The sequence below is a fragment of the Hemiscyllium ocellatum genome, chromosome 37 (assembly GCF_020745735.1).
Source record: "Hemiscyllium ocellatum isolate sHemOce1 chromosome 37, sHemOce1.pat.X.cur, whole genome shotgun sequence".
NCBI lineage: Eukaryota > Metazoa > Chordata > Chondrichthyes > Orectolobiformes > Hemiscylliidae > Hemiscyllium > Hemiscyllium ocellatum.
The window spans coordinates 6,480,039-6,506,938 of NC_083437.1; the positions used below are offsets into that span (position 1 = coordinate 6,480,039).

At 39.4% G+C, this 26,900-nt stretch overlaps 1 protein-coding gene across 2 annotated transcripts in view; it reads right to left on the reverse strand.

Moving 5' to 3' along the window:
• Positions 1-6,461: 6,461 nt before the first annotated feature.
• usp48 (ubiquitin specific peptidase 48) overlaps positions 6,462-26,900 on the reverse strand; it is a 131,320-nt gene continuing 110,881 nt past the window's right edge. For both annotated transcript variants that reach the window (XM_060851941.1, XM_060851942.1), the window contains exons 20-27: positions 24,946-25,079; positions 23,560-23,666; positions 20,673-20,777; positions 19,305-19,469; positions 15,582-15,707; positions 12,032-12,080; positions 11,537-11,563; positions 6,462-7,485 (exon numbers count right to left, since the gene is read on the reverse strand). In XM_060851941.1, coding sequence (XP_060707924.1) covers positions 7,463-7,485; positions 11,537-11,563; positions 12,032-12,080; positions 15,582-15,707; positions 19,305-19,469; positions 20,673-20,777; positions 23,560-23,666; positions 24,946-25,079 — 736 coding nt within the window. In that variant the 3' untranslated portion in view covers positions 6,462-7,462. The remainder of the gene's footprint in view (positions 7,486-11,536; positions 11,564-12,031; positions 12,081-15,581; positions 15,708-19,304; positions 19,470-20,672; positions 20,778-23,559; positions 23,667-24,945; positions 25,080-26,900) is intronic.

Below are 26,900 nucleotides of genomic sequence, written 5' to 3' on the forward strand. Positions count from 1 at the left end.
CAGTAAACTAGATTTGAAGAGCTAGCACTGTGTTGTAAAATAGTTTGCTAATTCAAAAGTAGCTTAAGGTAAATTGTAAATTGTGAACCTGGAGCCATGGTTATAATTCCATTATGATGGTCCTTTAAATTAAATTTAAACTCAAAAATATAAAGGGATTGTCAGAGGCCTAATGGTAGAATCCCTGTCTCTCGGCCAGAACACCAGGGTTCAAGTTCCACCAGCTCCACAGGTGTGTCATAATTTACCCTGAACAGGCTGTTTGCAGATACCTGGGGAGTGATTGTCCTCTGAATGCCCTGGTTGAGTCATACAGCATGGAAACAGGCCCATCAGCCCAACTTGTCTGTTGCCAATCACATTTTCTAACTGAACTAGTCCCATTTTTCTAAATTTGACTTTATCCCTCTAAACTTTTATTTGTGTATTTGTCCAAATGTCTTTAAAATATTATTATACCCATCTCTAACATTTCCTCTGGCAACTCATCCCATGCACGTACTACTCTCAGTGAAAAAGTTGCCCCTCATGTCCCCTTTAAATCTTTCCCCTCTCACCTTAAGCCAATGCCTGTAGTTTTGGACTCTGCTGAAATGATCTTGGCTTTTCGCCTTATCTACGCCTCTCATGATTTTATAAACCTCTATAAGGTCACTCCTCAGCCTCCTATGCTCTAGGGAAAAGAAGTCCTAGCCTATTCAGCCTCTCCTTACAATTCAAACCTTCCAGTCTTGGTAACATGCGTGTAAATCTGTTATGCACCTTTTCCAGTTTAATAACATCCTTCTGTGATGATGCTGCTCCTTTAATGAAGTTATTCTGATTTTTTTTTGTTCTGCTAGGGCCTTTTATTCCTTTTCTCTGCCTTTAATCATTACTCAAATGGTTTCATTTCATTTTCTCTTTCTCTTGCCTCTAACTGTGGCCTCACAGCGCCAGAGACCTGGGTTCAATTCCCGACTCAGGTGACTGACTGTATGGAGTTTGCACATTCTCCCCTTGTCTGCGTGGGTTTCCTCCGGGTGCTCTGGTTTCCTCCCACAGTCCAAAAATGTACAGGTTAGGTGAATTGCCCATGCTAAATTGCCCGTAGTGTTAGTTAAAGGTACGGGTATGGGTGGGTTGCGCTTCGGCGGATCAGTGTGGTCTTGTTGGGCCGAAGGGCCTGTTTCCACACTGTAAGTAATCTAATTTAAAAACTCAAGCTGCTTCATTCTCTATTGAACTTTAGCCATCTCCAAAGATTTAAATGCCGAGCTATTGCTGTAATTATCTCTCTTTTTCATACGGACAAAGGTAACCCCAACTCCAGCCTGACTGCCAATTCCAGCAGCTTTGCCTTGTACATCTTTTGTAAAGCCCCCAAAGTCACTTCTTCCACCCCCAGAACACACTTAGTGATTGAAAGAGTCATTACGACACCAAACACTGTTTAAACCAACCAACTTCAACACCTGGAACAAAAGTTACTCATATCCACCACTCGCTGCCTCCAACAACCCTAATCCCAAGTCAGAACTGTTGAACAAATCCTACAAAAATCCCCCCATCTGTTATAGACCAGGCCAGACCCCCTCAAAACATTTCAAGACAGTAGCGCGAGAACTTTTCTAGTTGTATTAAGCAGGTGTAGAGTGGATATTCCAGGAGGGATGCAGCTGGCCCAGCCACTCAGTTTTAAACAAAACAGAATTTATTTATACACTAATAAATGCAAACTGAATTTAGAATAACATGACTATTTGAGAACCCAGTTGACTCTATCACAGCTTAATGATGCTGTTCCAAATAGTAGCAACATCCCCGTAAAAACCCCCTTGGCAAAAAAGGTAAAGTCAAACACAGGTTCTTCCAGGAGAGATGTCACAGAGAGAGAGAGAGAGAGGATCAGCATGGAGCTGTTTCAATAACCAGCCTCAACAAAAAAAAACAGCTTGCTAAAACCAAACCAAACCAAACCAAAACCTGAACTGGGAGAACTAGCCATTCTACTTACATTGTACAAGTGTTTAAAAATATATTAAAGCTTTTTCAAGCCAATATTTCCTGACATATTGATATCTCTGCCTTTATGACCCTTCTGAAAAAACAACCAATGACAGAATAACCTTGTTAAAAGGAGCAGCATTGTCACACTTCCTATAGTAGGGTGACCCAAATTGTATGCAGTACTCCAAATGTGGCTTTACCAATATCTTGTATAGCTGTAACATGACATCCCAACTCCTGTACTCAGTGCTCTGACCTATGAAGATAAGCATGCCAAATGCTTCCTTCTCCACCCGTCTACCTGCGACACCACTGTCAAAGAACAATACACCTGCACCCCCTAGGTCTCTCTATTCAACAACATCTACTGTGCAAGTCCTGCCCTGGCTTGTCTTATCAAAATGCAATACCTCACAATTATTTGAATTAAACTTCACCTGCCATTCCTAGGTCCACTGGCCCACTTGGTCAAGATCCCATTGTATTTTTAGACAATTATTTTCACTGTCCATTATACCACCAATTTTAATTACTTAATTGCTATGCCTCCTATATTCTCATTCAAATAATTTATATAAATGAATGACAGTAGACCCAGCATGGATCCTTGGGGCACACTGCTGGTCACACGCCTCCAGTCTAACCAGTTTGGGTTAGAATCACATTTTCTGTGCTGAAAACTAACGCCACTGATAGACAAAGTCAAAAATCACACACATCAGCTGGCAGGACCACATGACAAAAAAATGTAGCTTACCATCTCCTTCCAAGGGCAGTTTGTGATGTGCATCATATCCTGGCCTTGCTAGTGATACCTACATCAAATGGATTCAGTCCTGAATTCCTCAAGGTTACCCTCTTTCTTCAGCATCATTATATTACCTGTAATCTACTCTAAACTATCTCCCTCTTCTTTCTCTCCCAGAAATATTTTATACTTCATTTTTTTCCCCAAAGTTTCAGCTTGTACCACATTAACTTCTTAGCACTCACAGCTCAAGGTTATTGATCATTCCCTATGTGTTTACACACAATGTTGTAATTTTGACCTCATTCTGGTCTTTCTTACTGGGGACCCCCCCCAATATCATGTGTATCTCTGTATCTGCAACACTATGATAGTACAATGGGCACAAATAACTGCGACACTCCGTTTCTTTTCACTCATTGGTGGAACCAATGCCTCACAGCAAGGTTTTGACATATTTTGTGGCAAGCCAGATGCATCCCTGAGCTGTGTTATTTGAAACATTATATCAACATTTTTAATTTTTCCCTTTCTGAATGCTTTGTTAAAGATTCTTAGATGTTCTTAAAGTACATGGAGTCAGATCACAGAGCAGTGAATAGAGGCGGGACACATTTGAGGGGCTGACAGTCCTATTTTAAACCAATGACCAATCCTAACCCAGACTACAGGCCCTACAAGCACCAGTTGACACTTATTGTCCAGTATATAATCATGTGACAATACACCCTTTGAGTTCATGATTTTTGTTACCCTTTGTGATAATTTTCTAATTTCATTCCTATACAGCCCCATATCTGACTAAGATTATGCCCCTTTGTTTTGACATCTTATATGAGTATAATATCTGTAAGCTTTTCTTCATTCTCCTTCTTGACCTGTACACCGCCTTCAACAGCACCACCCTCCTCCAACAGTCATCTATCTGGGTAGCTCTCTTCACTGTCAGAGAGTGTCTCCCTTAGAGGGTGCTAATACCACTGGGAGTCAACTTGAGTATTTAATTACTGTGTTTTGAAGCCTAAAGGACTGGTTATGCTGTTTTGCAACGCAGTAAAACAAAATCCACCACTAATGATAATCTCATGGTTTCCAAGGTGAATCATCAAGAAAACTATGTGATTTGTATTTCGGGTGTTGTTTACGGGTTGGCTATAGTGATCCGATTGAGCAATTCAGCCGATTATGCCTTTTATGATTTAGAAAATCACAAGACATTCAATGACTCTGATTACTAATTTATTTAAGTACTTAATTAAAATGTTAAGCTAACATTATTATGTTGAACTTCTGTTAGATGAAAGCAATTTATAAAGGTACAAGTTATGGGACATGACGCACCACATTAACTAAAATGATAGAAAATGTTATTTGTTTGGTTTATGGTATAAATGTCAGGACGATCATTTATGTTCTTTTTTCACTGAATATTAAGCACATGACGCACCAGCACAATTACATGAACATACAACAGGGTCCAGTGAAGGGTGTCAGTTACCTGTTTGTTAGACTTAGTCCAGGAATTTCCACAGCACTGAACAGAGATTTCCCCAGAGTTACAAATTGTTGTTCAGCATATTCTTCTCATGTTATTTATTGCTACGTAAGGGGACAGTGATATATCTAGGTTTGTTCAGAGGTGCAAGAAATAATATACATAGGCAGGCACACTTGCAAAATTACTGCAGGATGCTGCAAATCTGAAAAACAAAAAAAAAAACAGGAAATACTCAATTGGTCTGGCACTTGTGGAGAAACAGAATTAAAGTTCGAGAACGAAGTTAGAAATGTAGCAGGTTTAAATTAAATATAGTTAAGGGGTGGGGAGCAAAGAACAACTAGGAGTCAATGTTAGGATAAAAATTAAATGACAAAGGGCTAATGGATATATAGGAGAAGGTGATAATGAGACAAATTAGAGATCAAAATATAGGCCAAAGGGTAGTGATAAATGGCAACAGCATCTAAGAAATATAAACCCTCAATTTTTTTTTTAGGATAGCATAGAGCTCTATTGAATTGAATCATTTATTGTCAAATGTATTCAATAACATACAGCGAAAGTTTATACTGTTGCCATACATTGGCACCAGTCTCAAGATTGATACAGTGGGAAATAGAAATACCCATAAATAAACCATAGGAATGTGTGTTCAGAGACAGGGGACAGTGCTCAGCTGTTTGCTGGATTCTGCAGGTGGAAAGTGGTCCTGGAAGATGATTGGAGGGGGAAGCGTGCTCTCCCACTTTGGTTAAAGATCACAAAGTTGTTATTGCAAGCTCTTCAGATCGACACACTTGGTGTCAATGGTCTAAGCATCCTCCAGTGTCAGTGAACTAGCCTTAACTACCACAAGTAGCTAATGCATCAATATCTAAGCTGTCGCTTCTTAATAAGCTACCTTAAAATTACTTATAAATGATTACCTATCTTAGATATCTGTGGCCCTTGAAAGTTATCAGAACCATGACTTTGACACCAGCTTATTCACAATACACATTTACACGAGGAAACTACAGGTCATATCTCCACGTTTGCACATGACGCAAGGTTGGATGGGAGTGTTTGCTATGGGAGGCACTTGTGTGTGATGTGGACAAGTTAAGTGGGCACACACACGACAGTAATACAATGCAGATAAGTGAGAGATGATCCAGTTTGGTAGCAAAAACAGGTAGGCAGATTATCTGAATGTCAATAGGTTGGGAAAGGTGCAAGGAGATGTAAATCCCAGAAGCTAAAGGAACTAGAGTTTAGTTATGAAATGTGGAAAAAATGCGTGTCTTGATCGTAGTGATCATGAAACCATAGGATTATCTTAATCTGGTTTACTAATGTCCTTCATGACATGAAATCTATTATCCTTGACACCTGGCTGACATTTGACTCCAGACCTGCAGCTAGGAAGGCAGTGGTATGGATATTATGTTACTGAATGAGTAATCTAGACCCCCAGGTTAATGCTGTGGGGGCATAGGTTTGGATCCCATCATGACATGTAATAGTTTAAATAATAATAGAAACTCAAATTCTGTTCTTCTATTTCTAGCTAGCTTTTTCATTAATTTTTGCCCATTAATTTTAAAATCTTTTTTGCTGTATTTTTATATTCTGTCCAATCTGACCTATCATTACCTAACTATATGCTTTTTAAGTTTGATACTATCTTTATTTCTAGTTAAATACATATTGGGGGAGAGGGATGATCCCTTGGAATTTTTGTCATTGGAAGGCAGCTACTCTGTATTCTAAAATATCCCCTTAAATCACTGCCTCTGCACTTTAACCTTCAACTAAACATGCCATTTCATTTTAGCCAGTTCTTCATTGATTCCCTCACAATTGTCCTTATTGAAATGTAAAGAAATTGTTTTGGACTCACTTCTCTCTCTCTCTCAAACTGCTCCAGAACATGATGTGCTGAGGAGTTAACTTGAAAATACTCTATAAACTCCTCAAAGCTACCTTTGCACAGCTATCTTTTTCCAGTCCATAAGTAGATTAAGTTTTAAGTACGTCCATGCATTTTGACTTCACTGATGATTGAGATTTAAATCTCAATGGCATTTTATGATATGGTATAAAACTATACCATAAGCAGCAATTACGATGGCTGTCGTAATTAATATTTATTCATCACAATCTTCTGTTTTGCAAAATATACACACAGGTTGATCCAGGCTGTAATGTGTTGAGCACCTTCATGCCTCTCATCTTAAAAAAACACCTCATTTTCTATAACCATCTGCTCTTTTATTTGGTACAGTAAAGATAAGCAATATAACAATTCTAGTAGATTTATCAAGATAGCATTTTTACCACAGCATTTCTACAACAAACGCAATTTGTACAACCCTTTTAACAGGATTTGGAAAAACCTATTTCAGCACACTTTCAATTCTCTTCCAAGCAAAAGGCCGTATCAAAAAACAAAACAGTAAAATGTATTAAATCAAGAAGCATTGCATTTATTTACAGCACTTCAGTGGTCCTAGTACAATATTACTCGAATATATCAGGAAACATTAATGTAATTAATGCAGGCAACTATTTCACTGTGTACACAGTTTACAAGTTGCAAGGAACAACCTGAACAAGGATACTCATAGAACATTAAATTTGTTCAGTTTGTTCTTGCATATTTTACATTTTGAAATGCAGTAGTGACTTGTTAATTTGATGTGTTAAACAATTTATATAACTCAGTATTAACACATATTGACAGGTTGATGTGTCATTCTAAGCAAAAATCAACTTTTAAGTGTGTGATGACATCACAGGAGAAAAAGTTAATTATTGGCCTCATGGTAAATAGCAACTTGCCAACAGTTGAGCGTGCTCAAGGAAGAAACTTTACATCAAACAGCTTGATCAGAACAGGCATCAAGACACTATTCTGGCTTCAAATACATTTTTAGACACAGTGAATCGAAGGGGATTTTCTCTCTCAACACCAATGATCTGGTCACTCTGAAATGTCAAGGCAGCATCGAAACAGGTTTATTTTCCTCTATTGCTCCATCAACTGAATTCAAGACACTGTGCATTTTTGCATAAAAAGGCAGGAGATACAAGCAAACTTTAAGACTGGTCCTTTCTTTTTAAAAGTATAAACCAAGTCAATGCATGTCCTGTATGCTTGGTGCAATGTTTGAGCAACTTCACCTTTGTCCTTCCTTATTGCATAACTTTTCACTCAGCTGTCCACAGCAATTTTCATTTGCTCAGTGGCCCAGTAGACCTGTACCTGCAACAAGAACCAAAGGCTGATTACTCATCTGCTGTGACCAGCCAGATAATGCAAATCGATGGCTCAGTAGTTCCGTTTATAAATATTCGTACAAACAAAGCCAGCACAAGTGGCGGACTGTCTCGGTCATGAGCTCTATCGGAAAATCATCTCCGTCATATTCATATCAAAGGGATCAAAACTCAATACTGGCATAATGATATCAGGAACCAGACATACTGATGTAGAACTTTTGCAAATGCTATATGTAGTGCTGATGAGGCCACAACTGGAGGATTGTGTCCACTTTTGGTCTCCTATTGAAGGAAGGATTTACCTGCGTTGAACTGCTTCACAAGGTTAATTCCTGGGAAGAAGGGCTTTCTGACACACATGTTGAGCAGGTTGATCTATACTCACTGGAGTTTAAAAGAATGAGGGGTTATCGGATTGAAAATTAAGATTGAGTAGATTTGATGGGCTAGATTCTGAACAGGATATCACCCCTCATGGGGCAATCAGGTATTTGGAGCCTCGTTTCAGGTCAAGGGGTCACCCATTTAAGATGACAAAGAAAACTTTTTTTTTGAGGCTGGTCATGTCTTGGAATTTCTACCTCAGAAAGCATGGAAATGGAACCATGAAATATAACGGAGAATGAGATGGACAGACTCTTCAACGAAGGGAGGTGCAAGTGGTATTATAGCTAGACTATTAATCCAGAAACTCAGCTCATATTCTGGGGGACTCAGGTTTGAATCTCATCACAGCAAATGGTGGCATTTGAATTCAATTTTAAAATTCTGTAATTAAGAATCTACTGATAACCATGAAACCATTGTTGATAGTGAGAAAACCCCACTGACTCACTAATGTCCTTCAGGAAAGGAAATCTGCCATCCTCACATGGTCTGACCTATATGTGACTCTAAACTCACAGAAATGTTGTTCACCCTCAACTGCTGTCAAAAGGACCGAACAAGCCACGGAATTGTGCCAATTGCTATTAAGTCTCAACAAAGAAATGAAACCAGATGAATGACCAGGCATTGACCTAGGCACATGAAAGGACAAGGGCAGAAACAGTCCTGCTGACCCTGCAAAATCCACCTTACTAACATCTGGGGGTTAGTACAAATTGGGAGAACCGTTTTAGACTGGTAAAACAACAGCCTGACAGTCATAATCTTAGAATCCAAACCTGACAGACAAAGCCCCAGACATCATCCCTAGATATGTCCTGGCCACTGGCAGGATAGACCCAGAAGAGGTGGTGGCACAGTAAATATACAGTTAGAAGAGAGTTGCTCTAGGAGTCCTACACATCTGACTCTGTGATCCATGGAATCTTATGGCTTTGGGTTAAGCAGGAGCAAGGAAACTTCCTGATTACCCCTTGGCTGACAAACAACAGTGTTCACACTTAGAGGAAACGCTGAGGGTGACAAGGGCACAAAATGTACCCTTGGTGAAGGATTTCAATGTCCACCAAAAATGGCTTGGTAGCAGCAATGATGATCGAGCCAGTTTCATCCTAAAGGACATGGCTGCTAGACTGGGTCTGTGGTAACTGGCGAGGGAAAAACATACTCTATTTTATCCTTACTAATCTGCCATGATGCAGGTCAATGACAGTATCAATAAGAGTGACTACTGCACAGCCCTGGTGGAGACAAAGTCCTGCCCTCACATTAACACTACCCTCCATCATTCTGTGTGGCACTAGCACAGTGCTAAAATGGATCAGACTTTGAACAGATCTAGCAACACAAGATGGGGCATTTATGTGGTGCTGTGGGCCATCAACAGCAGAACTGTGCTCCAGCACAATCTGCAAACTCTTGAATGGCATATTTCCCAGTCAACCATTACCATCAACTCAGGGGATCAACCCTGGTTCAATCGAGAATGCGAGAGCGCACTCCAGGAGCAGCACCAGACATACATTAAAAATCAGGTGTCAACCTGGTGAAGCTACCAATCAAGGCTACTTGTGTGCTAAACAGCACAAGCAGCAAGTGAAAGCCGAAACTGATTGATTCCACAACCAATAATGGATCAGATCTAAGCTCTGCAGTCCTGTCCCATACAGTCATTAATGGTGGCACACAATTAAATAACTCACTTGTGACAGCAACTCCACAAATACACCCATCCACAATGATGGACGAGCCCATCAGTGCAAAAGATAAGGCTGAAACATTTACAGCAAATTTCAGCCACAAGTTTAAAGTGGCTTATCCATCTCTGCTTCCTCCAGTGATCCCCAGCATTACAGACACCAGTCTTCAGCAATTCCATTCAAGAAATAGTTGGAGGCAGTAGATACTTTAAAGGCTATGGGCCCTGACAACATCCCCGCAATAGTGCTGAAGACTTGTGCTCCAGAATTTGCGACTCCTCTAGCCAAGCTGTTCCAGTACAGTTACAACACTAGCATCCACCCGGCAATGTGGAAAATGCAGAGTATGTCCTGTACACAAAAAGCAGGACAATCCAATTTTGCTAATTACTGCCCCATCAGTCTACTCTCCATCATTCAGTAAAGTGATGGAAGGTGTTATCAGTGCTATCAAGCAGCACCTGCTCAGCAATAACCTGCACAGTGACACCCAGTTTGGGTTCTGTTAGAGCCATTCAGCTCCTGACCTCATTACAACCTTGGTTCAAACATGGACAAAACAGCTAAATTCCAGAGGCGAGGTGAGAGTGACAGCCCTTGACATTGGGCTGCATTTGACTGAGTTTGGCATCAAGGAGCCCCTCAGAACTGGAGTCCATGGGAATCTTGGATAAACTCTCTGCCGGTTGGAGTCATACCTGCTACTTTGGAAGGTTTTTGTGGTAGATGGAGGTCTGTCATTTCAGCAGAGGTTCCTCAGGATAGTGTCCTCAGCATAACCATTTTCAGGTGCTTCAATGACCTTCCCTCCATCATAAGGTCAGAAGTGGTGATGTTCTCTGATGATTGTACAATGTTCTGTACCATTCACCACTCCTCAGATACTGAAGCAGTCCAAGATCTGGACAATATCAAGACTTGAGCTGACAAGTGACAAATAACATTCTTGCCACAGAAAATGCAGGCAATTACTATGTCCAATAAGAGACACTGCCTTTTAACATTCAACGTTGATACCATCAGTCAATCCACCACTAAGAATATCCTGGGAGTTACCACTGACCAGAAACACAATTGGAGTCACCACATAAACAGAGTGGCTACCAGAGCAGGTAAGAGACGAGGAACACTCTCTCCTGACTCCCTGAAGCCTGTCCACAAGGCACAAGTCAGGAATATGATGGAATACTCCCCACTTGCCTGGCCGAGTGCAGAGTCGACAACACTCAAGAATCTTGACACTGCCTAAAACAAATAAGCCCACTTGATTGGCACCATGTCCACACCCTCTGCACCAATGCTCAGTAGCAGCAGTATGAACTCAAGATGCAGTGCAGAAATTCACAAAATATCCTTGGGCACCATTTTCCAAATCCACAATCATTTCCATTTCCAAGGACAAAGGCAGTAAATACTTGGCAACACCACCATCTGCAAGATCCCCTCTAAGTCACTCACCATTCTGACTTGAGAAATATATTGCTGTTCCTTCACTGTCACTCGGTCAAAATCCTGGAAATCCCCTCCTAAAGCCATTGTAGGTCTACCGAAAGGACATGGACTGCAGTGGTTCACGAGGCAGCTGGGAACATTCAATAAATGCTAGCCACTAGTGACACCCATGTCCCATGAGTGAATAAAAAGAAAGCTTTAGAGTTATGGGAGAGCAAACAGGAAAGTACAGTAGATCAAACCTACCACGATAAGAAGAATGGAAGAGGTCGAGGGGTGTGTAGTCAATTCTATTTATGCTTTACTTGGTATAGTTATACTTGAAGTGCCAATCCCAAAACCTGTCCAGGTGATACTCCCGTATATTGACATTTATAACCTGGTCTGATGCCTTCTGGTACATTGCTACCCATATCTAAAATGATAAAGGACCCAGGTAACATAGCAGACTTCTGTAAGCCACAAAACAGATCCGAAAAAAAACTGAAGACTCACCTTTAAAACCCTCTTCAGGCATACATACTGGGAAAAGAGAAAAGTTAATTGCGTGATTAAAAAACTTTTCAATGTCAGATTCTGAACAGAAATCATTCAATGACCAAACTTTATTAATGCCCCACCCTCCTCTCATTTATCTCTCCACGCTGCAGGCTCTCTGCCTCTATTCCTGATGAAGGGCTTTTGCTCGAAACGTTGATTTTCCTGCTCCTTGGCTGCTGCCTGACCTGCTGTGCTTTTCCAGCACCACTCTAATCTAGACTCTGGTTTCCAGCATCTGCAGCCCTTTTTTTTTAAAACCAAACTTTATCAACTATAAAACACGAAATTATCTTTGCATTCTTCACTTCTTTAGATGTTCAAAATTTCCACCTTTTATAGGTTAAAAATAAAATAATTACAGACCACATATTAAGGTAGATTGTTCAGCAGTAATTTGTAATAGAATTTATAAATTTACATTAATTCAAGAAAACCTTTCAAATTTCCTACCTTGCATTATATCATCCATTGCTGTATAATCAGCAAGTGGTTCATCAGCCTTAAGTACAAAAAATAATGGAAGATAATTTAACTGCTTGCACATTTCATACATTTTTAATGATCAAAGAAATCTGACCAAATCAAATCTGCTGAGAATCTTGAGATTTTCATAAAGATTCAAAATGAAAGAAACTTATATACAAATTATTAGCGGTACAGAAAACATATTTTTGTACTGCTGGTTTCAAACAGGACACTATAAACTAGTTAGTTTTACCTGGTTTGTGGTTAACCCCCTGGACTCTACAGTACAGAATGAAACTAGTAATCACTGGGAATATTAGGTTAGGAAGTTTATAAAAATTATTGCACTTGTATAAAGAAAGTGACTCCTCAGAGAAAAAATGCAGCAACAATTGGGATAAAATAAGGATGATTTCAGGTATGACTGCCACAACTTACCCAGGATCTGAGTTGGAACTCTTGTCATCTACATGTATAATTCTTTTTTTTATACAGATACTGTAGCAATGTCTGATAGCAATACTAAATTAAAGTTTGTGAGAAGATTTGTAGCTCGGGTGCTCGTTGTTGTGGTTATATTCGCCGAGCTGGGAATTTGTGTTGCAGACATTTCGTCCCGTCTAGGTGACATCCTCAGTGCTTGGGAGCTTCCTATGAAGCGCTTCTGTGATGTTTCCTCCGGCATTTATCGCGGTTTGTCTCTGCCGCTTCCGGTTGTCAGTTCCAGCTGTCCGCTGTAGTGGCCGGTATATTGGTTCCAGGTCGATGTGTTTGTTGATAGAATCTGTGGATGAGTGCCATGCCTCTAGGAATTCCCTGGCTGTTCTCGGTTTGGCTTGTCCTATAATAGTAGTGTTGTCCCAGTCGAACTCATGTTGCTTGTCATCCGTGCGTGTGGCTACTTAAGGATAGCTGGTCGTGTCCTTTCATGGCTAGTTGGCGTTCATGGATACGGATAGTTAGCTGTCTTCCTGTCTGTCCTATGTAGTGTTTTATGCAGTCCTTGCATGGGATTTTGTACACTATGTTGGTTTTGCTTATGCTGGGTCTCGGGTCCATTGTCCTGGTGAGTTGTCGTCGGAGAGTGGCTGTTGGTTTGTGTGCTGTGATGAATCCGAGTGATCGCAGTAGTCTGGCCGTCAGTTCAGAAACTGTCTTGATGTATGATAATCATTAACAATGATCCGTATCCATGAATGCCAACTAGCCACGAAAGGACACGACCAGCTATCCTTAGTAGCCACGCACGCGGCTGACAAGCAACATGAGTTAGACTGGGACAACACTACTATTATAGGACAAGCCACACAGAACAGCCAGCAAATCCCTAGAGGTATGGCCTTCATCCACAGATTCTATCAACAAACACATCGACCTGGACCCAATATACCGGCCACTGCAGTGGACAGCTGGAACTGACAACTGGAAGCGGCAGAGACAAACCACTATAAATGCCGGAGGAAACATCACAGAAGCGCTTCACAGGAGGCTCCCAAGCACTGAGGATGTCACCTAGACAGGGGACGAAACATCTGCAACACAAATTCCCAGCTCGGCGAACAGAACCACAACATACTAAATTAAAGCTATGGCTAATTGTACGTTAGCAAGAAAAGGAACATGCAGATTAACAGAATGGGCAGATGATATATTACAAAAAATGTGAATTGTACATTAAAAAAAATTAAATAATTCAACACTTGGATGTCTTAGGGTCATAGAGATCTACCATCATAGAAAAAGGCCCTTTGTTTTGACCAATGAACACTTAATGATCGAACTATTCAAATCCTATTTTGCAGCACTTGGAACATAGCACTGTATACCTTGGCAAAAAAAGTGCACATCTAAATATTTCTGAAATGTTGATTTTCTGCCTCTACTACTTTTACAAGCAAAGTTCCAGATTCTCACCACCCTCTGGGTAGAAAACAAAATTTCTCACGACCTTTCTAAATCTCCTGCCCTTTTCTGTAAATCTTTGCCCCATGGTCACCAAAGGGATAATTTTCCTTGAACATCTCAGTCGTGTCCCCATTCAGTCTCCTCTCCTCCACAGATAACAACCCCAGTCTGTCTAATCTCTCTCACAACTGAAAGTCTCAAGCACAGACATCCTGGTGACTCTCCTCTGCATCCTCTCCAGTCCTATCATATCCTCGAAATGTGGAATCCAGAACACCACACAATACTCTGGCTGTGGCTGAACCAATGTTTTATACAGTTCCAGCACAAACCTCCCTACTCTTAAACTCTGTTCTTCCAGTAATAAAGGCAGGTAACCCATATGTCCCCTTAACTAATTTATCTATCTGTCCTGATGTCTTAAGGGACTGGGTCTTGCACCAGGGTCCTACCGTTCATCATGTATTCCCTTTCCTTAACACTGCTGAGGAAAGGTTTGATAGTGTAGAGAGTTTTGTTTTATGGATTATATCTTATATCTATATAAATAAGACTAAGTCTTTATTTGGCACTTTGCTAGGTTTGACGCTGTATGAATATTCTATGAACTATGGAAAAAGTATAGAGTCACTAGAATTATGCAATGATGAGTGAAATGGTTATGAAAGACGAAATATAGGTGAAGGTGTACAACAATGAAATATTTCACATCAAAGTTTAATTGTCATTAATTGCTATAGACCATAAGACAAAGGAGCAGAAATTAGGCCATTCATCCCATTGAGTCTGCTCCAAAATTCAGTCAGTCAGTCACGGCTGAAAAGTTTCTCAACCCCATTCTCCCACTTTCTCCTTGTAACCTTGATCTTCAAGAACCTATCTATTTCAATCTTGAATATATTCAAGGACCTGGCTTCCACAGCCTTCTGTGGCAATGAACTCCATATACTGCTTCTGCTGGTTGGTAAGTCAGTACAAGAGAACATCAAGTCAAATTAAAGAGGGAAGCTTGGAGAATCATTTCGTAAGGCACACATTTACTACAAGGAGCAATTGAGACAGGCACTCTAATTATTCAAAAGAAATTAGAAGATTAGAGATGGATAAATACAAATGGATAAGGGGAAGACAGGGCAATTGAGTTGCTATAGATAGTGGAAGGGCTAGAATTATGGCCTTAATAACCCTCTATAGGCAGCAAATTCTATGATTCCACAACATTCAATTTCTGCAGCCCTGTTTGTGGTTTTACTCTAAAGAAAGTTTTCAGGGTCAAAAATAGTGCAAAATGTTGCCAACATACTGTCTTTAATAATTTATATTTTTTTAAATCATCTCGTTACTTGCTGTATTAAATCCTGAGTGATGGAGGGTGTTTTGAGACAAAACCTGGACACAGGTGGATGACTAGAAGACTAGAATGCTACCAAAATGTAATAGAATATAAATTTAACACACATTGAGAAATAAATCACTGAAATTCAGTTTGAGGTGAAACCACTACTAGTCAGTAAGGAAAATAAAATTTGATTCCATATTTATTAACACATTGCCACTAAATCATAGTTTTAACAACAAAAAGCAGTTAATACCATAGTACCAAAATAGCCAATTATTGAATAAAAAATACCTTTAACAGAATGACTGATTCTGGGATAATTCCCAGATTTCCCAGTGTTGCAGTGTCATCAGTTAGCATCCGTCCTTCCAGTGACAAATTTTGATCAAATGGTGCAACAGAAAAGGCATGCATGATCTGTAGAAGAGGTGAAAGTAAAGAACAATTTGAAATAAGGAATTTGTGATGTAAACAATCTGATCACCGTCATTGTAAGGATAGGACCCAATATACCGGCCACTGCAGCGGACTGACAACCGGAAGCGGCAGGTACAAATCACTATAAATGCTGGAGGAAACATCACAGAAGCGCTTCACGGGAGGCTCCCAAGCACTGAGGAGGTCACCTAGACAGGGGGCGAAATGTCTGCAACACAAATTCCCAGCTCGGCGAACAGAACCACAACATGAAGGCAAATTTCTGACTGCATAAACAACAATAGTTAGAGACTTCAACTACCTTCATATCAACTGGGACACAAACAAATGTGAAGAGTGTAGAGAGTATAAAATTCTTGATCTGTATTCAAGAGAACTATTTTAGTCAGTACAAAAGGCTAATGAGATACGGAAAGTACAGGAAGGAAGTAATAAAACAAATTAGGAAAGAGAGATTTTGAGAAAATATGCACATAAACAAAAACAAAAATCAAAGAAAACCCAAAGACGTTTCATTAGTTCATTAAGAGCAACAGATAACCAAGGGTGGACTCCATGGACACAGATAATGTAGACACGGTTCGTAATGAGTATTTTATCTCCGAATTCACAAAGAAAATGGTTGATGCAGGTGTTCTAAATAAAAAAGTGTATGAAATATTAAATAGAATAAGCATAATGCATGCAGAATTACTGGTGGTATTGACATATTTGAAAGTGGAGTTATATTCCAGGTGGTAAAAAGAAGCCAGGGAGCTTAGCAGTTGCTGCAAAGATCACTCTTCAATCCTCACTAGGTACAGGTGAAGACCAGAGTATTAGAGGGTGGTAAATGCTGCATCGTTGCTTTAAAAGAGTCAAGGATATAGGTAAAATAATTATAGGCTGATCAGTCTGACTTGATGAGGAGCATATTCTTAGAATATATCCATCATGGGACAGGCTCAACAAAGGCATGTATGGGCATTCCAGGAGGGTTGGCATTCAAACTGGAACTTCATTAATATGCATAATGATTTTGACCCCATTTACCAACCTCTCAGAAACAGAACCACAAGTGATATCACTCACAATAGACCAAAACACACAAATAGCAAGTGAGACAGAACACCAATGCTTCATCGGAGGCTCACTGGTGTTACCTAGCATGGTGACGAAACATCTGAGAACAAATCTACCAGCTTACAACCTGATCTTCTCCAAAATCGTATTATTAGAATAAATTATGAAGTCTCGTTAGGTGCATTAGTTAGAGGAAATGTGGGGGAATGAGTCTGGGTGGGATGCTCTTCAGAGGGTCGGTGTGGACTTGCTGGGCCAAATGGCAGGTTTCCACACAGTAGGGATTCTATGATGATAAACTATGATGTTAAAAAGGCATAGATGATTAATCAGGAATAGAGAATATGGTTTTATTGAAGGTTGTGTCTTACTAACTTTATTGACTTTTTTGAGGAAATAACAATGAGGATTAAAGAGCCAAGTGGAATGGATATTGTCTACACAGATTTTAGAAAGGAATCTGACAAGTTCCACAGGACAGACCGGTCAGTAAAGACCTTTGGAATATAGGAGCATTTGACATGTTGGATCCAAAACTGGTTTAATGATGACAGATAGAGAAGGTGAAGAGACAAATACAATGTTTTCCTTTATTGGGTTAAGTGTTGAATACAAAAGCAGGAATGTAATGCTAGAAATATATTGGACACTGATTAGACCACAGCTAGACAGTTCTGTTATCACATTAAAGGAAGGACATAATTACTCTAGAGAGAATACAAAAGGGAGTTACAGAATATTTCCAAGTCCTGAAATGGCAGCTATGAATTAAGTTTGGAATTTTAAAAAATTCACTTAGTGGGAGATATGCATCATTGGCCAGGCCAGCATTTATTGCCTGCCCTAGTTGCCCTTTGAGAAGGTGGACTCACAATGCACTTAGGGAGAAAGTTCCAGCATTTTGACCCAGCAACAATGAAGGAATGGTGATATATTTCCAAGTCAGAATGGCGATTGGCTTGGAGGGGAATTTAAAGGTGGTGGTGTTCCCATGTATTTGCTGCCCTTGTCCTTCTCAAATGAAGTGGTCATGGGCGAAGTCTACACATTGGAACAGAAGGAGTTGTAATTGAGGTGTACACAATTTTGAGGGGCCTAGATAGGGGACACAGATACGATCTGTTTCCCCTGGATGAGACGTCAGTTACTACAAGGCACAAATTTAAGTTGATTGTAAAAACATTAGAAAGGACAGGAGGTAAAGATGTTTTACCCAGAAGGCAATGAGTATCTGGATTTTTCTGCTAGTGTGACAGTGGAGGAAAACACCCTCAACTTGTTTAAAAGGGACCTGGGTTTGAACCTGACATGCTGTGACCTGCAGGCTAGGTGCTGAAACATGGGATTTGAAATTGGGGGGTGGGGGGGGTGGTGGCGGTCAACCTCATTTTCCCCTTCTTTCAGCCACACAGACAACGGGTTTTCTGTGCATAACTTCGATAGTTTACGATTATGCCTCCAAAATTTAATTCCTAACATTATCTTACTTTACGTGACACCTTTGCTTCAGGAACTGGGACATCAGCAGCAATTATTTTACCAGAAAGCACATACTACTGGTGTATCCATCAGTTTATCAGGCCATACACAGAAGTAAAAACATGTCAAGGTCTGTGTACTTTTTCATCCTCTAAGCTCAGTATGGAGGTATTCTTTCAGCACAGATTGTGTTGGCACACAGAAAACAACTATTTCTGACCATCAAAGGCATTCAATGATTAAATCATCCCTATTTGGGCGGCACGGTGGCACAGTGGTTAGCACTGCTGCCTCACAGCGCCTGAGACCCGGGTTCAGTTCCTGACTCAGGCGACTGACTGTGTGGAGTTTGCACGTTCTCCCCGTGTCAGCGTGGGTTTCCTCCGGGTGCTCCGGTTTCCTCCCACAGTCCAAAGATGTGCGGGTCAGGTGAATTGGCCATGCTAAATTGCCCGTAGTGTTAGGTAAGACGTAAATGTAGGGATATGGGTGGGTTTCGCTTCGGCGGGTCGGTGTGGACTTGTTGGGCCGAAGGGCCTGTTTCCACACTGTAAGTCTAATCTAATCTAATTAGCCCTCAAGTGCAGTGAGAATGAAGTTGCTCCCAATAATACCACTAACCTGCACAGGATTCAGAAAATTCACAAACTGAATTTTATTTTTAGTTATATTTAGTGAATTCCCTGTTTACAGTACTGAACCTTTCTGTATGGTGACAGCTATGTATTCTGCTTTGCTGCCCCCTAAAAACACAATGACAGTAAAAAAAAGTATGTGTAACTCCAAATTTTAGAGATCATGAAATAATTGATCGAATAAACTGCTTATTTTGATGGATAGGAATGTCATTAATTGACTTTTTTTAAAAACATACCTGAATGGCTTTTCCCCCCAGCTGTATTTTCATTTACAATAGTTAATTTCAATAGTTCTACACGTACACCACAAAACAAATATCAGTAACAGATCTGATAGTTGCATAAACAGAAAATGTAATTGAAACAAAGGTGTAATTTGCCTAAAACAATAGCTTACCTGAATTTTCAACTCTTTGAGAGTCTGATTCGCTGACACAATGAGCTCCTTTTCTCCACGAACTCTATGCCGTGTGCTACGTCGAATTCCCTGTTTATAGTATGTGCTGCTGTTACCTCCACCAATACAAGGGTGTGTCAGCTTCCGTCGTTTCGCTCCATTACTCTGAAAGCAGAAGGTTTGACATCTACTTTTGCTTTTGACCACAAAGTGGAGAAACTTGATCTATTAACTTCTGCATTGAATTAGCATGGAACATGGAGGACATTTTAAGTTTATCGACTATAAATTACATCATTATTTAATTCATTATAAATACGAAACAAGATGCTCATGGATTAGCTACCTTACATCTAGAATACATAGTTTTGCCTACACCTCATTTGTTACTTCCTTTAGAAAAATTGTTTATTTGTAATACTTTCAAAGGTCCTGATGAAAAATTATATCTGAAACTTCACTGATGGTTCACAAGTGCTGACTGATCAGCTGACATTTTCTGTTTTTGAATCAGATTTCCAACATTTGAATTTTTTTTTAAATTTGATCTGTTGAGAACAGATGTTCTTTGTGCAACATCCTATTTTCCACTCCTTAACATGTCGGAGGAAGCAGGGGCTACAACAACATCATCAGCAAGAGTCAACTCTGCAAACTTATGCAGAGAGGAGAACAGATGGCAGGTCTATAGAGTATCATTGAGCTGAATTGTTCAGCACATCACAGGAACATTAAGAGCTTGTTTATATGACTGTATGGCTAATCAACACTTAATACTGAATCACAATCTGTGTGGTGAGTGGACCTTGCCTAATGCCAACTAGAATCAGGTTACTCTGAAGGGGTTGCTGTGGGTGGCTGTAACACCATGTTCAGTTGTCAACTTGAAATTCCAGCATTAATTTCTTTTCATGCACAGAGGCACTGACTCCCAGAGCCAGTCATGAGATGGAGGTAAACATAGTAGTTTGGACAAATTGTGCAACAATGCTAACCAACCTCTTATTAGGAGTGCACCAGTTTATTCAGAAAAATTGGACGGTGCTTGAAGACCACATACAAATGCCATTGGCAGAAGACACAAATTCTAATATCTGAAAAAAATGTCATAAATGAACAGTGCAACCAAAATAATCTGACCTCAATCATGTAACACAACATAACTAGATATTAATGAAAAGTAAGTTGGCTTCAGTTGCAGCAAAGGTTATGAAAGGCAGTTATGGCAATCACAAACTGTCCCTCCAATGTTCCAGCTAAATGCTTTACTATAAACTATTAATTCAGAAATAAATTACACTGTTAGAAGACTCCTTCCGACCACTCATTTGCAAGGTATCTTTTAAATAAAAGGAAACATCATACTACCTGGTTAAAGTCAGGATCCTTCTCTCCTTCTACTTTGCATTCCTCTCTCTCCTCCTCTGCCTCTGAACCACTTAAATTTAGCTCTGGTGCACCTTCTTTCATCACCTGAGAAATAAAGGAATGATGTGTAATATACAGAATAATCAGCTTGTAACAAGGCAAACACAGCTATACTTCCGCCAAGTAACATTATTTTACACTGAATAAATGTTATAATGTAAACTAATTTACAGTCTTTCATTCTTTTAACTCCATTTTACAACCACAACTCCAAGTATATCATGAAAGGAGTCCAACTTATTAAAAAAAACTACATCTTTAGTTTGTACAGGAAATGTAATCCTCAGATAAGTTTAGGAGATTCTGCTGAAAGACTGAGCAGTGAGGAGTTACACTGATCAGCAGAACCCCAAGACAACAACTTCAGAATTGCTCCCTGAGACATGGGCAAACTGGCATAAGGTAAATGAAATGAAGGAGTTAAATGCGTGCCTCAAAGATTAGTGTGGATATGGACCAAAAATTGATATATCCGAGTTCATTCATAGATCAGCCATGATCTCTCAGAATGGAACAACAGGTTTGAGAGGCTGAATTGCCTATTCCTGCTCCTAATGAGTTCTGGTTGAGGGGATACACTGCAAAAGATACAGCAGTGTTGCAGGATAGCTGTTTAGGTAAAGATATCCAGAGTCTTACAGGAAAGTTCACAATGTGTATAAACTTTAAAAAAGCAGCACATAGGGTCAAAGGAGGTAAAAAGTGGTATAAAGACAAAATTAGTAGCTCTTTACTTGAATGCACTCAGTATTCAGAACAAAATTAAACAGCACAAATATAGGTTAATGGTTATGATCTTAGAGCCATTATGGAAATATGGTTACAAGGCAACCAAAGTTAGCCAAATTAACCCTAAATGTTTCAGGAGAATTGACTTTCTGCAAAGACAGGCAGGAAAGAAAAGGAGCTGGGTGGCTTTGTTAGAGAATGAGGAGGTGGACGTGTGATCTTGGGACAGGAAGATGAAGAATCCACGAGTGGCTTTAAGAAATAATAGGAGCAAGATGATATTGAGGAGCGTTGTATACAGGCCCCTCGCATTAATTATACCATAAGATAGAGAATAAATCAGGTGATAATGAGGGCATGCAAGACACACAGTCATCATTAAATCAGACTTGACTTTAACTTTCAAACAGACTGAGAAATTCAAATTGGCAATGCCAACCACGAGAAAGAATTCATACAGTGTACTTGGAACAAGTTCCTAGAATATGTGTTGAGAGTCCAACCAGAGATCAGGCTATTTTTGATCTGGCAAGTGTAATGAGACAAATTTAATAAATAATTTCTGAACAAAAGATCTCCTAGGAAACAGTGACCATAACATGGTCGAATTAAGCGTTCAGTTTGGGAGCAAGAAACTTGTCAGAAACATTGTTATATTTGAGTAAGGGTAATGATAAAGGAATGAGAGTAGAGTTGGCTGGCATGGATTAAGAAAGGAAAGGAAAGAAAAGATGATTGAGGAACAACGATAATCGTTTATGCAAAGATATATAGTACTGAGGAAGGAGGATTCTAGCAAAGGGATAAACTGATCATAGTTAACAACTTAAGGCTGGTATCAACTTGGAGGAAACGAAACATACAATATAGCAAAGATTAAAGGACTGTCAGAGGAATGAGAAAGTATTGTTAAAACAAAAGATTACCAAAAAAAAGGTAAATTAGCAAATAATTCAAAAACAGACTAACAGATTCTTTAAATATATGAAAAAGAAGAGACGGACCAAAGTGAACATAATCCCGAGAGTGTGAGGCTGAGGAAATAATAATGAGGAATCAAAAACTGGGTGATCAGTTGAATAAATACTTTCAATCAGTCTCTACAGTAAAAGACATTAATAACATTCCAAACGTTGGGAGATAAATGAATACTGTAACCATCATTAGAGAAAAAGGTACCAGGGAAATGAATGGGACTGTAGGCTGACAAGTCCCCCTGAACTGATGGGACATTCTGAGATATTAATGGAAATAATCACAGAGATAGTGGATGCACTGGGGAAATGCAAAGGGAAAATTAATGATATAAAGATCTTTAGATTCTGGAAAGGATTGGAAAACTGTCAGTCAATGTAACTAACACCCACAGTCACAAAGTGACAAAAACAATGGTAACTATGCTCCAGTTAACTTAATATCTGCCATTGGGAAAAATGTTATTTTCTTATGAAGGATGTAATCGCAGGGCATTTAGAAATACATAATATAATCAAGCAGAGTCACCATGCTTTGGAAGTTGAGCTCTAAGTCCCACTAATTTCTTCAGTATTATTTATTCCTTAATGCTAATTTCTTTATTTACCTCACATTCACTAGACTTTTGGTTTCCCAGCCATATTTCAGTATGTTATTTGTGTTTCCTCGTGCAAAGGCTAGCACAAAATATGTAACATCTATGCCATTTACTTATTTTTTTTAACCCCTGTCGCTGCCTCAAAGAGGCTTAAATTTACCTTTGCTAACATTTTTTTTAAAATGCCATAAAGTCTTCTGCAGTCTGTTTTTATCCCGCTGGCTAGTTAACTCTATTTCTGATATCCTGAGCTTTGACTTTTTTTGTTTGCTGAATTCTAAAATCCTCCTAAAACTCAGACTATCTACTTTTTTGGGGAAGATTAAATGGCCCTTCATCCAATTTTTAAACCTTCTTGCTAGCCACATGTAAACCAGCATGGCAGCAATACATGATAAGTGATCACACAAAAAATGTGATGATTTAACGAGATATTATACAAGGGTACATCATACTTTATGTTAAATGCTGTGTTTTAAAATATAATTTATATAGGAATAGCATTTATAAAACAAATCGTCGTACCTTGATACTCTCCACTACCTTTCGGATATAGATAGTGGCCTGTGTGTACTCTCTTAAATCTCGCTGCTGTTGACAAAGTAAACCTTCCCGACACTCTCCACAAAGATCTAGACATTAAAAATTAAACTTTACAATCTTTTGTTTTATAAAAATTCAATTGGTGTGTCAATCATATAAAGATTGCTTTACCAGCCCTATCCCAGTTGGTACTCTGACCATTTGTCCACACCGACCATTGGTTGGCATCTTTTCTCATGGCTTTGCAATTTCAGCAAACAGCGCAAAATGAAGCCTCGTGGAGTTTCAGGGCTAGCTTTCTTCAAATGTAGAGCATTCTTGATTTTTTCCAGTGCCACATTCACTTAAATACATTTCAACTTGTCACCCCACTTGTAGCGAACAAGGTGGACATGATGTTATCACCAGCTGTGTCAAGGCACATCCATTATTAAACAGGAGCCTCAAACAAGTCTTAGGATCATTATTTGCATATGCAAAAAACCTTCAGGTGTTTCAGGTGTTAGCTGAGAACAAAAATCTTTTTCCCTCGCCCACAATGATAAGGGAGCACACCTTAGTAAAATGTGTGCACGTTTCTTGGCTGCCATATTGTGGCATCGGTAGTCCTTCAGCAACCAAATCTCTGCACAGTCCATTTCAAAGTCTGTGCTGACTTAGTTCTTGATTACTTTCACATTCCTTATTGTTTGTCGAGCACTATTCGACTACACTTGGTATCATTGTAAAAATCTTGTAATCGAGTGCAAGGAACAAAATCAACTTAAAACGTATGGTTCAGTAACTTGTTAATAATGGCAGAAATTCTTGGTACGTAACAGAGATGGATTCAATTGCTGCTTTGTTAAATTAACAAAGAATCTCACCAACTTGATTTTATTTCTGTGCCTCAATGTAATGAATGTGGGACGTGGGGAAGTAAGCGTGGCTACATTATGCTTTGACCTCAACTTTCATATAGGTAATAGATTGGGTTTGGCTGAATGGGGTTACATATCAGGTTGATAAGGGATCTGAGCAAACATCACTCTACAAGCAGCACAGAACATGACTTGTGACCATATACAAGAATATACAGCATATCACCAATTTCACAGATACCCAATTGGGATACAAGCAGAACTTCACCTGCACCACGGGTTTTAAACATAAGAGTAAAAAGCGTGCAATTGCAAAGATTTCAATTGTGATGGGAATGATCAAATTAATAGATTTTTGCAACTAGTATTTGAAAATTCTTCACAAAGTAGAGACTAGAAAAAGCAGCAATGCTTTCGAGGATAAAGTAATTGACATTAACAGCAGAACTGTAACAAATCAAAGGAAGACACTCCTTTCTGTCAAAACTCACACTGGAACCATGCTTACCAGGACTGGTGGTATATTCCAGTTGGACAGTGCCATTTTCTCCAGTGCTCATCAGTCGAATAACTTTAATCGTATTATCAACGACAAATAATTTGTGGATGATTTCCCATTCACTTGGCCATAAAAGAGCTACACTGTGCAAAGGAAGATACAGGTTATTGAATGCTGAAAGAATGTTGAGTGTTTATTTAAACAAAACCACAAACACAAAAGCTAAGAGGGTCAATACTACACTTCAAAAAACAGCACAAATATTAGAGACCATGAGCCAAACACGAAATAAAACAGTTATTTACACGAAGATGCACACTTATCCTTAGTTTGATAGGTTTGATTGTGCTGCAGTAATTTAAACTAAACAGATTTATTTGATCAGTTTTCTCCAGTCTTAATCTTTCAATCCATCTAAGTCACTATTATCACAAAACTTTAAAAGAGTAGCCATAGATATCTCCATCAAAAGTAATTAATTTCTTGTTGCAGGCAGCATGTTTGCCACCATTTTTAAAGGCGTTAAGCAGCCCCAAGCAAATAAAAACTGCCATAAGTGCATGGTAAAAGTTGCCAAGTTCACCATCTCCGAAACAATATGCAATGCAGATCGAAGTCCCATATTATTTTAGTCTCAATTTGTGACAGGCTTCCAGTTACAGGAGTACGTACCAACATTTTGGTTACTCAGTTAATATGAAAAGCAGCTAACCTTTAAAACAACGACTAAAGGACAGATTAGGCCATCTTTGAAGGAGAACAATGATAGACTCATATTTTTGTACATGTAGACTGATTAGATAAGGTCGGAGGGAAGTCAGCTATAGGAAGTAACATCTGTCATTCAACATCACAAAGATAGGCCTGACAACTTGCTGACAATATACTGCCTTGAAGATTGTCAAATGCCTTATTCAAAAATAGATATTGGGGCAAGTGCGGTAGATCTTAAGTAGCATCTTTCAGAAAGAAACAGAAGAAACAAGACAGCGAGGTCTTTGGAGGGAATTCCAGAGCTTTAGCTTTGGCAGCTGAAAGCAAGATCACTGTGAACTGATTAAAATTGGGAAATACAAGAGAACCCAGAATTAAATGCAGGCATCTTAAAAGGTTTGACATTGGAGGTTACAGAATGGGGAGTATCAGGGGTTTGAAAACAAGAATGAGAATTTTAAAAATGAGGCATTTCCACTGAAGAAATCATGAAGCTGCTGAAGGTTATGGTCCAAAATCCCAAAATAAATTGTTTATATCCCTGTACTAATAAGATTTTATCCCATTAAAATATCTTCTGACTATTTGATCCAATGAATTGCAAGCACCTATATCAACACGGTTAAATTCAGAAGCTATCACAGAGAGAAACCTCTATTAGTTCACTAGAATAATTCCTGGGATTTGGAATTTTCCAAAGAGGAGAGACTGGGGAGCCTGTGCCTGTATTGTCTAATGTTTAGGAAAATGAGAGGTGATCTCATAGAAGCATACAATATTTTTTTAGAAAGTTGAGTAGATATAGAAAGGATGTTTTTCCTGGTGTCTTTGAAATTCTTTACCTTAGAGGGCTGCGGAGCTCAATTATTGAATAAGATTAGACTTACAGTGTGGAAACAGGCCCTTCGACCCAACAAGTCCACACCGACCCGCCGAAGCGCAACCCACCCATACCCCTACATTTACCCCTTACCTAACACTACGGGCAATTTAGCTTGGCCAATTCACCTGACCCGCACATCTTTGGACAGTGGGAGGAAACCGGAGCACCCGGAGGAAACCCACGCAGACATGGGGAGAACGTGCAAACTCCACACAGTCAGTCGCCTGATTCGGGAATTGAACCCGGGTCTCAGGCGCTGTGAGGCAGCAGTGCTAACCACTGTGAGGCAGCAGTGCTAACCACTGTGCCACCGTGCCGCCCAAGTTTGATTGATAGATTTCTAATTAATTACTAATGACCTGGGATA